Genomic DNA, 16,396 nt, shown 5'->3' on the forward strand with positions numbered 1-16,396 from the left:
GGACTAGGCTAACGAACTGAACCTATTTTTCGATAGGTTTTATATGGCGGCCCATCCCGCACAGGACTCTGTTGCTGGCTGCCCTTCAACTACTGCCACTTTACCTCCCCCTACTCCTCCTTACAGACCCCTTACCTTCCCCTCACCACCTAACTTCACAACTACTTATTCCACCCCTCACCCCTGCTCTACATCATGTCATCGCCAACCTGACAACCGCAGCCCTCCCCCAACGGTCACCTCTACAGTGTCCTTCACACCTGACCTGGTGAGAAGACAGCCGACGAGACTCTGGCAAAGCTTCAGGCCCCGATGGTGTATTTCCCAGGGTGCTTAAAGCCTGTGCCCCCCAGCTGTGTGGAGTACTGAGTCAAGTCTTCAGCCTGAGCCTGCACCTTCAGAGGGTCCCTTTTCTGTGGAAGACGTCGTGCCTCTTGCCTAGGCCAAAGACGCTGCGTCCGTGGACTACAGACCAGTGACCCTGACGTCCCATATCATGAAGACCATGGAGAGACTCGTCCTTGAGCAGCTAAGCCCTATGGTCAGGCACTTCACTGATCCACTACAGTTTGCTTACTGCATCACCTACCTGCTTAACAGAGTGTATAGTCATCTGGACAAGCCTGTGAGCACTGTGAGAGTCATGTTCTTTGACTTCTCCAGTGCATTCCACACCATCCGTCCAGCTCTACTGGGTGAGAAGATGGCTGCAATGCAGGTGGAGGCCCCCATCGTGTCCTGGATTGTGGATTACCTGATGGGCAGTAGACAGTATGTACGCCTACAGAATGTGTGTCTGACAGGGTGGTCAGGAACACTGGGACCCCACAGGGGACTGTCCTCTCTCCCTTTCTCTTCACCCTCTTCACCTCAGACTTCAACTATTGCACTGAGTTCTGCCACCTTCAGAAGTTTTCTGATGACTCTGCAATAATTGGCTGCATCGGAAAAGGGAGATCAAAGTGAATACAGGGCTGTTGTGGGCAACTTTGTCACTTGGAGTGAGCTGAATCATCTGCAGCTCAACATGACTGAAACAAAGGAGCTCGTAGTGGATCTGATGAGGGTACAAACACCTTTGACCCCTGTCTCCATCCAGGGGGTCCCTGTGGACACAGTAGAGGAGTATAAGTATCTGGGGATGTACTTCAATAATAAGTTGAACTGGACTAGAAACGCTAAGGCTGACTACAAGAAGGGCCAAAGTCGACTCTCCTGGACACCCTGACGACCGTGGCAGAGAGGAGGATGCTCTCCAGGCTTCGGTCTATCCTGGACAATGTCTCTCTACAACACACTGGCCCAGCAGAGGGGCACCTTCAGCAGAAGACTCCTCACACCCAGATGCACCATAGAGTGCCAGAGGAAATATTTCCTGTCTGTGTTCATTAAACTATACAACACATCTTTGTTTTTCTCTGTCTATCTGTCCGTCTTTTCTCTCTTTCTCTCTCCTTTTCTTCCTCCCCAATCGGGTCTGTCTGACGTTCCTGCCTGTTAAAGGGATGGTTTTTGTTGCCACCGTACTCTACGGAGGAATTGTTGGGTCTATCTAAATCATAAATAAGTCAGAGTGTGGTCTGTTCTTTGCACATTTTTACGGTACATTGCACATTAAAGTACTTTTAATCTGTACATATTACCATTGTAATTTTGATATTATATATATATATATATATATATATATATATATATATATATATATATATATATATATGTATGTATGTATATATACTGTTTTAAATTTCTGTTTTTACAAATATATGTTATCTGTATAATATTGTTGTTGTTAAATATGTCGTTTGTATAGCTGGAGTTTGCAACAAAAACAGTTACCCCCTGGGATTATTACAGTATTTCGGATTCTCTACCCACAATTAGATTAGTGTCCTCAGTTCCAAAACACTTATTGAGTGTTGTTAAAAGGAAAGGTGATGTAACAGTGGTAAACATGCCCCTGTCCCAGCTTTTTTGGAATGTGTTGCCGGCATTAAACTCAAAATGAGTGAATATTTTCAAAAGGTTTATCAGTTTGAACATTAAATATCTTCTCTTTGTAGTATATTCAGTTGAATATACAGCAGGTTGATAAGGATTTGCAAATCATTATTTCTGTTTTTGTTTACGTTTTACACAACGTCCCAGCTTCATGTGAATTGGGCTTGCACTCTAAATCTCACCTTTATTAGCATGATGACGTTGTATCGCAGAGCTAACAGAGCCATGCGAACAGTAGTAACAGAGAAGAAGCCCATCTCAGGGTTCTCGTCGTCTGGCTTCTCTCGCTCACTCTCCTCTTTAATTGCTGAGCGCTCACCAGCGTCAGACATCTGAGCTGCCAGCTGCATTTCAAAGATGGTGTCCTCGCAGAAATTCACAAACAGCTCCATCTTTTCCTTCTCCCCTCCTTCATTCACCACATCAAAGATGAACTGACGTTTGGATTCTTTGACCTGGACAGAAGTTTTATTAGTGAAAACAAGGAGCATGGAGGTATTTGTAGTTTTGTTGTCACTATTCAACACTATAACCAAATCAAGTGGTGTGACAATCAAGTGACAAATATTGTACTAATTCATCTTTACCTGAGGCTTTTCCCACTGTGTTCGACTGGACTCGCTGATCTCAAAGTAGACCCTCTCGATGCGCTTGGCACTGCCCATGATCTCGATCCGGCCCAGGTAGGGTTGGAAGTAGTTGAGGACACTATCTGCCAGCTCCAGGAAGGTCTGCAGCCGGGTGTCATGAGGCATGTGCTCCGAAAGATTGGTCAGCAAAACCGCCACATTGAAACCAATGTCCTTTTGAATCACAGTTAAGTTTAAAGCTTTTCTTCTCTTTTGCATAAAAGTTTCTGAATCATGTTTCACTCTATAAAACACTCCTAAATCCCGTAATAACTGAGGCCCTTGAGGATAGTACCAAAATTATATAACATGGGTATATTTTTCCTGGGGTAAATGTGAGCTTTTGCACTGCATGCTGTAATCTAATGTCTCACCCAGTTTTGAAAAGTGAAAGTAAAAAAGTAAAAAAGTAAGCAGATGACATAAAGTATATTCAGCACATTTAGTGCTTAGTAAATCATAAAACTTTTCATTTTTAAATTTCATTCATATACATAATGGAGAGACAGTTTTAAAGCTTTTAGATGTGAATCCAGAGAATGAAACGTTGTAAAAGTATAAAATCGACTTACTATATGTTGTTAATCTTTTTACGTGAGTACTGTCCCGGTTGAGCTTAGAAAATAATTGAACTAACTCCTTCTTATCCCACCTCACTCTAATTCAAGCAACTAGAGATATTTTTATACTCCCAAGACCAACAAAACAAATGGATTGATTACTGTCTGGCTGAGCTGCCATGTGAGAAATATAAAAAATACAAAAAAAATTTACCAAATCACCAATTTTACAGTGATTATTGCTAAATTATAGTATCTCTTAATCCTTTATGGAAGGGGAGAAAATGAAAAAATGTAAATGAAAAAAAAAAGAAAAAGACACATAAATAGAAACAATCTGAGAGCTCTTCTACTAAACCCCCTTTGAGATGTTGAAACCATTCTCTAAGAATAGCTTTTAATAGCAGATTTGAAGGACTTCAGGCTTTAGGGTTTACATTTGGAGAATTTAAGACTTTATAAAGATCTGTAAATATCAAGTCTGTTACCTTAGCTGGCTCATGAAAGCGCTCCACAAATTCTTCATAATCCAGGAGTTCATTCTCATCAGTCTCAGCACATGAGAGCAGGAACTCTGTCTCAGACTGGGTGTAGTGTTTGTGGCTCTCCATGGCCTTATGGAAGTCCCTCTTGGAGATGACACCTGTGAGTTAATTCATAAATCATTAGCATCTCTCCATGTCATTCTAAAAATCATTCACATGATTCTGAGGCTTTCCTAATGACAAACACAATGAAAGAAAATGTTTTTGAGCCTTGCCTTTTCCATCAGGGTCATACTCCTTGAAGGCATCTGAGGAGGTCAGGTCTTTCAGTTTGAGGAACATGTCAAAAAACTTAAGGATCATCTCCACATTGTTGGATGACTCCACCAACATGTCCACCATCTGCTTTCCAATGGTCCCATTCACCACATTACCTGCCAAACAAGACAACACATTTATAATACAGGAAGTCCCTTAAATCCACAACATGACACATTTTAACCATCCACAGAAGAAAAGCCTGTGTCAAAGTATCTGCAATGCTTGACCAGGTTCTTACTGTTAATCCTTTTCAACCAATAGGGTATGGGTTATTTAACAGATTCAGTTTAGAATTATTCAAACATCTGTGCCATCTAGCAAACTAGCTTGTGTTTCCACCAGTTTTGCATAGAACCATTGTGATCAAGGATGCGTCAGCAGGTGAGGGTATTGCACAATGCACAACAGCAGTGAATGTAGTATTCCGCAAGAGAGCCTGATATGTCATGATGTCATTGGGGTGCATGGATGATCTGAATGCATTATAATGCCGTGCCATTGATGTGGAGTGCTACTTTTTATTTAGTTCCATGTAAAAGTTTATATTGAATGTTGGGTGAGATTTAAATTAGTGTATTTACTTTCTACTTCATCATCAGCCTATCTAGCACTTTCGACAGCAACATGTAGGAGCCATTTCAAAGCTGTGTGTCCACTTGCTCAAAGTGCTTTTTTGAGAGATGATTGTAGAACCAAACTTAGCAATCACAGCTCAGACTTATTTAACACATTTCTGTAAACAGTGCAAATAGGTGTGTGATAACATGTTGACCTTGTGTTTCTGTCAGCTCTTTCAGTACACCACTCCTGGTTTAACATTAATCACAGCAATACTCATGAAAGCAAACCTACCCTCCAGCATAGACAGAAGCATTACCACCATGTCTTTCTGAAGATCCATCAATTCCTTCAGTAACTCAATCTGACTGGAGTCCTGTGGGGAAAAAAGAGAGGAAAAAGATTAATCTACACTTTGTTTAACAATTGCAGAGAAATCTTCCTCAGAAAGTTTTCTAACATTGATCATGTTCTATCAAAGAAGAAGAATATTTGATGTTATTATGAAGGAATTATGGCTGGTTATTGCACATTCCAGGAAACATCTTTTTTAATTCCCACCTTGATTCATGAAAGCATTCTGAATTTGAACCTGGTTTATGTAGTTTCATTTATAACAAGGAGCACAATGAAGTATATTTTTCCCCTCAATTAAGGTGTGAGAAAAAAAAGCTTGTCCAGATGGAGGAGTTTAGGGCTTCCACACATCAATGGAGGACTGTAAATGTCCCCACTGTGGGACTAATAAAGGATTTTCTAATATTGTCTTTTCAATGAATTAGCTATAATGCGCAAAACCCTAAGTTTATTTTTATGTTTTAGTCTTTAGCTTAGCTGATCATAATGAGATTTCAGATACAAGTGACCAAGATGAGGTTTTGTTCACAGGGTGGCAGGTCTCACCAGTTGAGGTGGTGTATATTTGGGAACTTTTTGCCTACATTAGATAGTTTGCAGCAAAAATAATAAGAGATAATAACTAAAGCGAGAGAGAGAGAGAGAGAGAGAGAGAGAGCGAGAGAAAGACAGAGAGAGAGAGAGAGAGAGAGAGGATGTGAGAAAGGTCTATGGCTGAACTCAAACTTGCGATGTCATAATTACATTGTCACCATCTTAAACACCTACATCACAGACTGACTGTAACTCACCTGAGACAATTTCATCTGCATATGAGCAAAGACATGTAGAAACCCAACCACAGCGTCCCACAGTCGACTATGGGCCAAACTCTGCTGGTTGCCTGTACAGGGACCCTAAAACATCATTAGTAACAATCAGAATCTCATCACAACCAACAATTACCTTTACTCAGCAGCTTTCCTACATTCAGATATGTGAGTATTAAAGGGTAATTCCAGCGTAAAATCATCCCATGGTCTTTTTCGACACTTGCACACATCAAATAAGCCATCGAGACAGTTTTTTTCTCGTATAAATCTATTATTATCCGGAATATCTCCGTTAATAGTTTATACACGAAAAAAATGTCTCAATGGCTTATTTAATGAATGCAAGTGTAGAATGAGTGGCATTATTTTACACCAGAATTACACTTCAAAGCCTACAGATATTGTAGAATATCAATATCACATTTCTTTCCAAGCTGTCCATTATCCTACATAGTAATTGTTTTCTTTAAGATGATCACTGATTTTGTTCTAATGAATAACATCAGAAGTAAGGCATCCCTCTTTCTTACTTCATTATAGCATCTGAATAAAGCAACAACAAATGACCTCTACTAATTACTACTGACTAATCATTACTGACTTTAATTTGGATCATTTTAACTCAGGTGAACTACAGGTGTCGGTTAACTCTATATAACAGTGATTTCAATGGTGATTATAGTTGCAGTGTCTTCTCTTACCTGTATGTACTCTGTGAGTGTATTGAAAACCTGCTTGGCCACATCTATTGCCTTGGAGAAATTCCTCTGGCCCTGCTCATCGATAACATCTTTTCCAGAATAATACCAATAGAAATCACTGATCGACTCCTGGAGGAGAGTCAGGAGGGAGCAGGGGGATGAAAACAAGACACAGCTTAACTACCAGTAAATAAACCGAAGGTCCAATTTTAATAGTTTATTATTATTGATGTATTATTTGTAGTAGTAGTAGAAGTATTAGAATACCACTGAGGAGTAGAATGTATGAAAGTATAAAGCATAAAACCTTACAGTCTGAGTAAAATATCCTCTGTATCTCTTCAAATAAGGCAGGTGCATAGAACAGCATCATAAGTGTAAATTCGAAAAACTACAAACTAAGAGAAAATAAAATGTCCGTTAAGACTAGACTTAGACGAGTAAAGGATAAAAGTGTTAGTTATGTTGCTTAGGCTCACACTGAAATTAGTAAAAAAAACAAACTGTATGACTCTGTGAAGACTCATGATTTCTTGTAATTTCATTTTCAACAAAATAAATTACTTCCATAGGAAATAGGACCAGAAGAAGTAAATACAAGGATCTAACCTGTACTCTGAGGAGGTAGTCAACAGTAGAGATAATGATGTTGACAGTCGTATTGTTCCCTGTTTGTGTCCTCAAGTAGTTCTGGAAGTCTGAAACAGGAAGATTGCAATTTTGTTCTTGTAAAATGTGTTGAAATGAATAAATAAAGCAGTAGTAATTTTTCTGTAGAATATTGCTTGACATTTTAATCAAACATCACAATGAAATCCATATACACTGGAGACAAACATAAGAGAACAAGTCATTAGTACTTGATTTATTTTGAAATACTGTTGTTCAGAATTTAATAGCATATCCTCTGTGTCTATCCCACTGCTGTACTAGCATGATTTTTAAATAACCAAGGCACTTTATCTTGTGAAAAAAAAACAGTGATCAAAATGAGAGAACACTCAGACAGGATTATGAGAAGACTCTCAATGGGGAATCGGTTCAACACTGTAGGTGGTGTTTCTCACCAGTTCAGTGCTGAACAGGGAGAGATCTGTCTCTGCACACAGTGTCTCATCGTTTAAGACTTTTTGGACTGAAAGCCCGCTTTGCAGTGGCCAAACCTCTCATCAGCAGAAAGAATAAAAACGCTAGACTTGCCTTTGCTGAGGAGCATGTTGAGTGGACAGAGGAGAACTGGTCCAGAGTGACTTTAGTGATGAGAGGACGTTCAATTTATTTGGGTTTGATGGAAACTTGGAAACAATTTGGAGGAGGAAGTGTCATGGTTTGGGGGATGCAAATGTCTATGTGAACCTCCTTCATGCAATACCTCCACTGCAAGACAATGTACCCTGCCACACTGAAAAACAGGTGAAGCAGCTTCTTGAAGCTAAGAATATTGAAACAATGAAATGGCCAGAGTCCAGATCCAAACCCCATGAAGAAGAAGAATGGACCAAGATCAAAGCAGAGCAGTGTGAGAAACTACTGATGTCCTGTGGGTGCAGATGTGCTGAAGTCATTCAAATCTGTGGCCTCTACACTTCCTGTTCATTTTTGAATCCTATAGAAGAAAACATTGTTGAAATGTTCTCTTCTGACAATGGTTACTGTTACTGTTTTTCCCTAAATAAAGGTTTTTGTTGAAGTGCCTTGGTTATTTAAAAAACAAATCTCATGGAGTCAAAGATATAAGGGATCACAGTGAATCTGCATTAATCAGTTGCTTAATTAAGACACAAAAAGATGAATGATGTTTTTGGTTGAGGAAACGTCCAACCAATTTTTCAAACTGCAATCACACACTCTTTGCGAATAAATAACAGTTAAATAATTGTTAATAACTGGAGTGCAGCTTGAGCTGGAAGTCAGAAGATTTTTTTAATAAACCAGCGGAGCCACTTAAATTTTATCAGCACAAAAATATGATGCAATGCTGAACTACACTATCTGACTGGTAAACACCTTAAAACACCCTCAGCTCTAATACATTTACCTCAACTTTAGCCATAATCTTAAATAAAATCAGAAAGTAACAGATAACAGGCATACACACCTGAGTTGTGTCCTTCACAGAGCAGCTGAAGGAAGCGGAAAAGGTCACAAGTGAACTCATCATCCTGCATGACCTTCTCACCTGCCCGGAGAGAAGAAACACACCCATACACATACATGCACACACGTGTACACGGATAGACACACATGCAGACACACATTAGCACAAGCACATACACAGGTATGCACAAACGTACACACAGGATCGGGCATGTGCAAACACACACATTCATATAAACAGACACACATACACATAAAGAAAGTCAGAGAACAGGGAAAACAAAAGCAGACAACATGTAGGACAGGGATAGATAGACAAGATGGAGAGTGAAGAAGTATTAAAAAGAGATGGTGCGTATATGAGTAAAATGTTTTCTTTCAGTCCTTGAAAGGTGTAGGGTCATAATACACCATTCTGACCTGACGCGCACATGCACGCACGAACGCGCACACACACACACACACTCTCTCTCTCTCTCTCTCACTCTCTGGGTTGGTTTTTAAAATGCAGCATTTTACAGTCAGGGCTAAATTTTAAAAATGCTGCTTTGAACCAAGAAATGCAAAAGGAAAAGAGGGTCATAGAAAGGAAGATGAGACACTTTACAGTTACAGAAACATTAACAGAATACATCTATACAGTATGAGAACAAACTGGACTGGGCTGAGGGAGGAAAATCTAGTTCCGAAACAAGACTGAAAGTGCCGTTTTCTTTTTCAATGCAGCAATTTAATAGAATCTCAGAGCTTTAGTTTTACTAATGGCCCAAATTGACATATTCTCATCATATTTGTATATATTGTACATCTTATGAAATATGACATTCTATGTAACGCCTTGAAACAGTGACTACGTCAGCGGTAGTAAGTTTAGGCAACAAAAGGTAACAGTTAAGTTTAGGCAACAAAGGGTGACACCTAGGTTTAGGCAACAAAAGGTGAAGATTAAGTTTAGACAACAAATCGACTTTTTGGTTAAGATTAGAAAAAGGTTGTGGTTTGGCCAAGTACTTCAGGGACCAAAGCACCAAAGCATCAAAGTCCTGTGTTTTGGGAGCCATCCAACACCCTGACCTTCCTCCTTGTGCACATGTTAGTGCTCTAATACTACATCACGTGATTTCATTCTTTATTCCGGTAATTGATACAGTAATAATTATGTGGATTACATATGAATTACAGAACATTATTTTTCATAGGCATATTGTTGTGATTGGTTATGGACAGTCTCTTCCTCTCCTTTTTAATCGTTGTTTTTGTCTCCCTCTGTCGGTGTTTTTCTGTATGTGCTTTCTTTCTGTTTTCTGGTTTGAGTTTGTTTTCCTGGCAGGTGATTCTTGTTGGCACTAATCACCTGCCACTCTGTATATAATCCGGTACAAGCCGGTATAAGCCTCACTCAGTGCCGGATCATACCCTCTACTTACCCTGATGTCTCCCTGTGTACCTGTTCCTCTTGTGTCCATTCATCTCGTCAGTTTGTATCTAGTTCTTCGTGTTTTCCTTTGTGTTAGTGCACCTTTTTGTAAATTAGTTTTATTAAATTTGTTAATACCGTCTCCTGAGTTCCGTGTCTGCATTTGGGTCCCCTCCTCCGTGTATCCTCCGTCGTCAAACATGACACATATACACCAACAGAGGACAGCCGGATGAGTTTGTGATGACTTTTGCTGATGTCAATTGTGTTATTTAAAACAAAAGAGGTTAAAATCCAACTGCGCCTCCTCCACTGTGTGTCATTCATATTCAGGGGTTGCTGAAAATGTTCCTTCCACTGCCAAACAATATAGCCGTCAATGTCAGCAAGTCACATTCCCTGCTTAAAACATCCTGGGCCTCCCTCCTGAGTCATCTAATTTTTTTTTTAGGTCAACCATAAGTCCTTCTATTTGGACCCCTATAGAATTTTCTGTAATAAAAGTGAGTAACCTACCACTGTATTTCTTGTTAAAAAATGTATCTAATATGTTTATCAGTGTCACTTAATATGTTTCTAAAAATGTAAGAATATAAGAAAAGGAATACATGTGTAAGAATTTGGCGATTGTGTAAAGGCACTTTCAGGCTTATTCCCAACACGGTGACAAACCAGATGAGGGGAATCATTTTTAACAGTTGAAAAAAAATTGATGAGCCCACAAACTAATTATTCATATCTTTACAAGGATTATAAATAATATACATTTCTTTTTGTCCATTGAAAACTTAGACCAGTATAACGCATGACTTAAAGTACTACCAAATGAAATGATGTATCACTAAAATACAGTACTGTGGTGGAAATAAGTATAAACACAAAACCATAAGAAAAAGGACGGGTTATTCAAATACATTTTTCTCACTAAAGCAAAATGGTCATGAACATGTACACTGACTACAGACCACAGCTCAGCCAGTAAACAGAGAAGAAGGGAGGAGAAAAGGACCAAATCCACCCCCTCCACTCACACAGCAGTAGGCCAAAAAAGGCAGTTGAAAGTCGAAAGTGCAACACTTACAGACAAAAAGTGGAGAGGTGGTGCAAACCGAGTGGATCATACGGTGGGAGATGATTATGCTTCATGAAGGAAGTAAAAAGTGAGATTATTTCTGTCAATATGAGAGATGATATTTAATGATGTTAAAGCTACAATAACTGATTATTGTCATGGCCACTTGAGGGAAGCAGAGCAAGCTGTAAAGACAACACAGGTACTGCTAATGCAACTGGCAATTCAGATGCAGTACCAGAGCAGCTGAAGCCAGTTCATATGATTATTTGGAGGAGTTTGTATCAAAAAATTAGTACAGATTCTAGGGGGAAAAATCTCACATTTTTATGCAAAATGTGAGAATAGCTCAGAGCAGCTCATTAAAAAAACATGAACTAGTTAATCTGATTATGTATGAACTGAATTTTGAGTGAACTCTTGTTAAGTGTGAACACTGATCATTGACTGTAATTTTGCAGTTTTTAAAATTATTAAGTTTGTAACGGATGTAAGTCTGTGACGCAGTTACATCCATGACATGGTTACGTAGTAGTTGGGCTGGTTAACTTTTTTAAAAAGTCAAGTCAACGTTGACAATGGTGAAAGTCCTGTTTGTTTGACCCATCCATCCACCCTAACCTCCTCCCTACACAGAATCTGGCGCTCTTTAAACTACATCATCTGACTTTCTTCTTTACTTCTGTTATAATTACGATGGTCACTAGAGATTGTCGCCTAAGAACAATTGTGAATATGGGTTGAAATAAGCTGCTAACACAATTGAGCTATCTACCTAGCTGCTAAATGCTCCACTATGTTCAGCAGTGAACTAGTACGCTGGGTCTCTGTAAATCATAAATAAGACATAGAGTGTGGTCTAGAGCAAGTCTGTATGTTAAGTGCCTTGAGATAACTTTTGTTATGAATTGGCACTGTAAATAAAATTGAATTGAAATTGTAATTGAATTGGACCGACTAAACTGACTTTAGATGCTTTTCCATTCCAAATTTAATTATTTTCAACTTGAGGCGTTCATAGGGCTCCTGCAAAAGTGTGTTGCGAGGTGGGGGGCAGCAACGCAAAAGGCCTCGCAAACAATAACTTGACGAGACTGAACCAAAAAAGTTAAGTTACGGACTGTAAAACCATAATGATGAGCTGAAAGATGCTAAAATGCACATTAAACATAGTGATTTGATCCACTGCAGCTCTAATGGAGGCTGATTAGCTGATGGTGGTATTTTTGTATTCATTGCAGCTGTAAGAGAGTGAGTGAGAAAAGGACAGAGATAGAGGCTGAGAACACGGATGGGATTGTACACTTCACAACAGATAACAACCAGCACAATAACCATCTCCATTACTAAGACAAAACAACCAGTTGACTTTAGGTTGACTACATGACCGAGGCGGTAGGGGTGGAGGATGGTAAATATTAGTAATATTTAGAATGTGCCAGATACTGTACAAATCCTGAGAGGGAGGCATACATGGGTTCTTTTTCAGATGGCAGGTTGTGGCACGAGCTACATTTCTACTACTTCTGCCTTTACATGTCTGGATTTTTAAGTCTTAACGTCTAAATGGTATATTCCAAAACAAGTCGTCATAAACATCATCAGTTTGCTTATTGTGGAAGAGGAAGATGTAACAATTTATGTCAAACTAAATTAATGGACTAAGACTTTAAATGGTATGAAAAGACCAACTACAAAAGCAACCAGAGAGTGAGTTATAATTGGCCGAGAATAAAAAGAGATTAGAATGGTGAGGTTAGGCAGAAAAGTAGCTACAAGCACAGAGCAGGTCAGGACAAGGTTTTAAGGTCTACACTCAGGACCTGGACAGAACTGACACAAAAGCTAACTGACCGTAGTGAAAGAAAGAGAGAGAGAGAGAGAGAGAGAGAGAGAGAGAGAGAGAGAGAGAGAGAGAGAGAGAGAGAGAGAGAGAGAGAGAGAGAGAAGAAAGAAAGAGACCGACCAACACACAAGGTAATGGCAGAAGGCATAATTACCACGCTCATGAGTGATGACTGAAGAAGGGAAGAAAGTGCAGTAAACCAAAATGAGAAAAGGAAAACAGGGGGAAGAAAGAAAGAAAGAAAGAAAGAAAAAAAGAAAAAAAGAAAGAAAGAAAGAAAGAAAGAAAGAAAGAAAGAAAGAAAATAAGAAACAAAGAAAACAATTACATATAGGGAAAAGAGCTTTAAAAATCCCGAATTTAGTTGTTTGGTCAACATGGAAACATGGTCTTGACAGAAAACCTGCACAGCTCAGTTAAACTCAATAAGAGTCGTATAAAAGAAAATATAAAACACCAACACCTTGTTTTTCTTTTTCTTTTGTTTTATCGTGAACGTGCACTCAAAGTGAACCTGTTAATTGTAGTTAATAGGGCCTTTTAAAAAGCTGGGTAGTGTGATTACCTTCTACTTACAAGACAGAGATGAGGAATTCATTAGACATAAAATATTCTAAAATGTGCTGTGACTTTATGCTATAATAAGTGCAGTAATAATCAATACGAAGTCAGTAGTCTGAATTTTTGGTTTGTCGGATAGGATTTAACCACAGAGGGCATTTTTTTCCCTTGCTTCTTATGTACATACAAAAGTAAAGCAATTGAAAGGGGGTTTGCGATAGGGACAAGCGGTTGAAGATGAATGAATGAAATTTCTAGGGAATTGCTGCAACTATTGTAACACCATAATAACTTATGCACCGACTTACTATATGCAATATCAATACCTCATAATCACCTATTTTTTATGTAGTTACTTAGTTTGAAAGTCATGAATGTATTTTTAAACTACGGAATAGTAAATCAAAGAATTTAGATTTGAGAATTAAAATGCTGAAACGTATCAGTATTCAATCTAAAGTATGGTTGTTAACATTTGTAACAAATATATACACAGGCAAATCATAAGCACGTGTACACTAGGAAATAATACTTATGATGCATACGATTAAAAGGTAGTACTGAATTACCACTAAAAAATAAACAAATTGCTCAACAAAAGTGATGACAGAATAAATGGGACAAAGCAAGATAAAGAATGATGTGACAAGGATTAAAAACCAAACTTTTTTAAATACAAATACTTTCAATCTCTTGTTGGAAAAGTTATATTTTCAATTGGAGGAAGAAGAAGTCTTTCCTTCAGCTACATCAGGATATACCGTTTAGCATTCCTCTAAGAAACCTAAGGTTTCAGCAAGCAGTGATTTTTATAGTTTGGTTTGAATGTACCATCCTTAGTTTAATTAAAGGGACCCGTACCTGGTGAAGAAAAGCATTTTAATATCAACAAACTCCATGTCATCATATAAACATGAATCTCCAACATGGAAAAATAATTATTCATATTCATTCTTTCTATGGCTATGAGCATTCAAAAATGCTTACCTGATCCCTCCTCTGTCACCATTCCCAGCCCTTCTGCTTTGTTCTGCCTCTCAAATGCATTTAGATCCAGAACACTGAAACAAAGACAAACATGATGTGACTGCTTTGTATTTTGTGCTCTGACCTTCCTCCTGCAACCTTGGCCAGTGGCTGAGCATTGTTAAATACTGTTCGTAAAAACCTGGATTCACCTTCTTCATTTCAATGTACATAATTTAATCTTCTCAGCCAATATAAGTAGGCAGTTCTGTAGCACCTCGCCCAACTTATTGAGATGATTTAGATTCAGCGCAAAAATAAATAATGATGATGGTGTATTTTGCAAAACAAACAGCATTCTAACAGCTGACCCAGAGTGCTGCCTGAAGTGAGTCAGCATTTTTGGACGTCTAGTTCCCTTGTCTTGGTTTTTTTTTAATGGATTTTTAATTAGAAGCCTTAAAGTGAAATTCCGGTGTAATCTTTTTCGACCCACACATCAAATAAGCCGTAGAACAGTTTTTTCGTGTTTACTCTATTAACAGAGAAATCCCAGAGAGACAGTCAGACGGGGCTAACACTGATGACTGTTTTAAAGACTTACCTACTAGCCCCTGTACCAGCTCCTCTCATAGTTAGGTCCATTCAAGTGGATTACCAAAGTCAATCCCAAAGGAAAAAGCCCATTGGTGCTTTGTTTTCTGTGTAGGGACTCTTCTCATGCTGCTGCAGAGGAGCTTGGTGTTATTTTGAGCAGTATTAGTGGTTAAAAAAGACGTTTAAATGCCTTCACTGTACTGCCCCGAGCTAATCAGTGTTAGCCACGTCCGGCTGTTAGGGACTCTACCAGATTTCTCCGTTAATAGTTCATACACTCCGATTTCTCCGTTAATAGTTCTCGTTGGCTTATTTGATGTATGCTATTGTCACAAAAGACCATGGGATGATTTTATGCCGGAATTTCATTTTAAATAAGGTCTGTGGTTTAAACCATCTTAAAGTTATAATCCATAAGATTTTCATCTAGTTAATTGTCTGTTAAGTTCCTCTCTATCACAGAGTGAGTTAAAACAATGGTGATTGATCACATGACCCACTAATGAAAGCACTTGTGTTTGCTGCTTTGCCCAGAAATACATTTAAGTGTCTGTGGCGACATTCTCTCTCGCTATTTTCAAATGCAGCGCTCTATGAGAGACGCTTTTTACATCAGTCCCCAGCGGTTGGTCTGCCCAGGTGGAGCTCTACACTGAACAAACAAGAGTATGCTGCGTTTCATTGTAATAGGAAACTCCCAACTTCTGAGTCAGGCTTGGGCTAATGTGTCTGACCGGGCATGTCCATTACATTACTGCTGACTCACAATGGAGGATCAACAGACGGAGAAAGAAGAGCGTTCAACTTTCAGTCCAAAGAAAAAGAAACAAAAAACAAATCAAAGTGAAGAAGGGCAAGTAATCGAGAAGCATAGCAAGGTGAACGTGATAAGATGGAGGGCTCTAAAAGAACAAAAGAGGAGGAGAAAAGAACTCTGGGAGATGAGGGGATCTTTTAAGCCTGTGTTAACCAAAGACCTTATTTAAAGGATCTAACCAAAAATCCCATTGGCTTTGAGACAAAGGAACCAGGGCGATGATAACTTCTGGGCTGGTCAACTAAAATATGTCATGCCTGCAGCACTCAATTAACTTAACCGATAAAATAAATGGTTAAAGCTAATTTTAAGTACACCAGGATAGTCACAGACAGTCAAAGATACAATGTATGATCATAACAGTGTTTGCAGTTATTACTGAAGGGAATTGTAATGCTTTACTTCTATTTGGGGGCTAATCATAGTCCAAGTTTTGGAACTACAGTTCCCGCAATGCTTTGGGGATGTAAACAGGTATACAAGTATTGTTTATTTATTTGGTTATTTCGGGCATGTCAGTTAGATCAGTCATCATCACACATTATCTTAGTTCAAATCATACAATTCACATGTCCGAAAGGGAAAGCGATGGAAGCAAAAGC

The 16,396-nt window shown here is 38.8% G+C and overlaps 1 protein-coding gene across 1 annotated transcript in view; it reads right to left on the reverse strand.

Annotated features, from left to right (window-relative positions):
- ryr2a (ryanodine receptor 2a (cardiac)) overlaps nt 1-16,396 on the reverse strand; it is a gene marked incomplete at its 5' end in the record, with an annotated part of 336,158 nt that overhangs the window by 40,374 nt on the left and 279,388 nt on the right. The window contains 10 exons of the mRNA XM_083932619.1: nt 2,181-2,453; nt 2,586-2,801; nt 3,676-3,830; nt 3,948-4,106; nt 4,846-4,927; nt 5,700-5,804; nt 6,422-6,550; nt 7,031-7,119; nt 8,520-8,600; nt 14,402-14,475. Coding sequence (XP_083788745.1) covers nt 2,181-2,453; nt 2,586-2,801; nt 3,676-3,830; nt 3,948-4,106; nt 4,846-4,927; nt 5,700-5,804; nt 6,422-6,550; nt 7,031-7,119; nt 8,520-8,600; nt 14,402-14,475 — 1,363 coding nt within the window. The remainder of the gene's footprint in view (nt 1-2,180; nt 2,454-2,585; nt 2,802-3,675; nt 3,831-3,947; nt 4,107-4,845; nt 4,928-5,699; nt 5,805-6,421; nt 6,551-7,030; nt 7,120-8,519; nt 8,601-14,401; nt 14,476-16,396) is intronic.

This window comes from Echiichthys vipera (assembly GCF_963691815.1).
Source record: "Echiichthys vipera genome assembly, chromosome: 18".
Taxonomy (NCBI): domain Eukaryota; kingdom Metazoa; phylum Chordata; class Actinopteri; order Perciformes; family Trachinidae; genus Echiichthys; species Echiichthys vipera.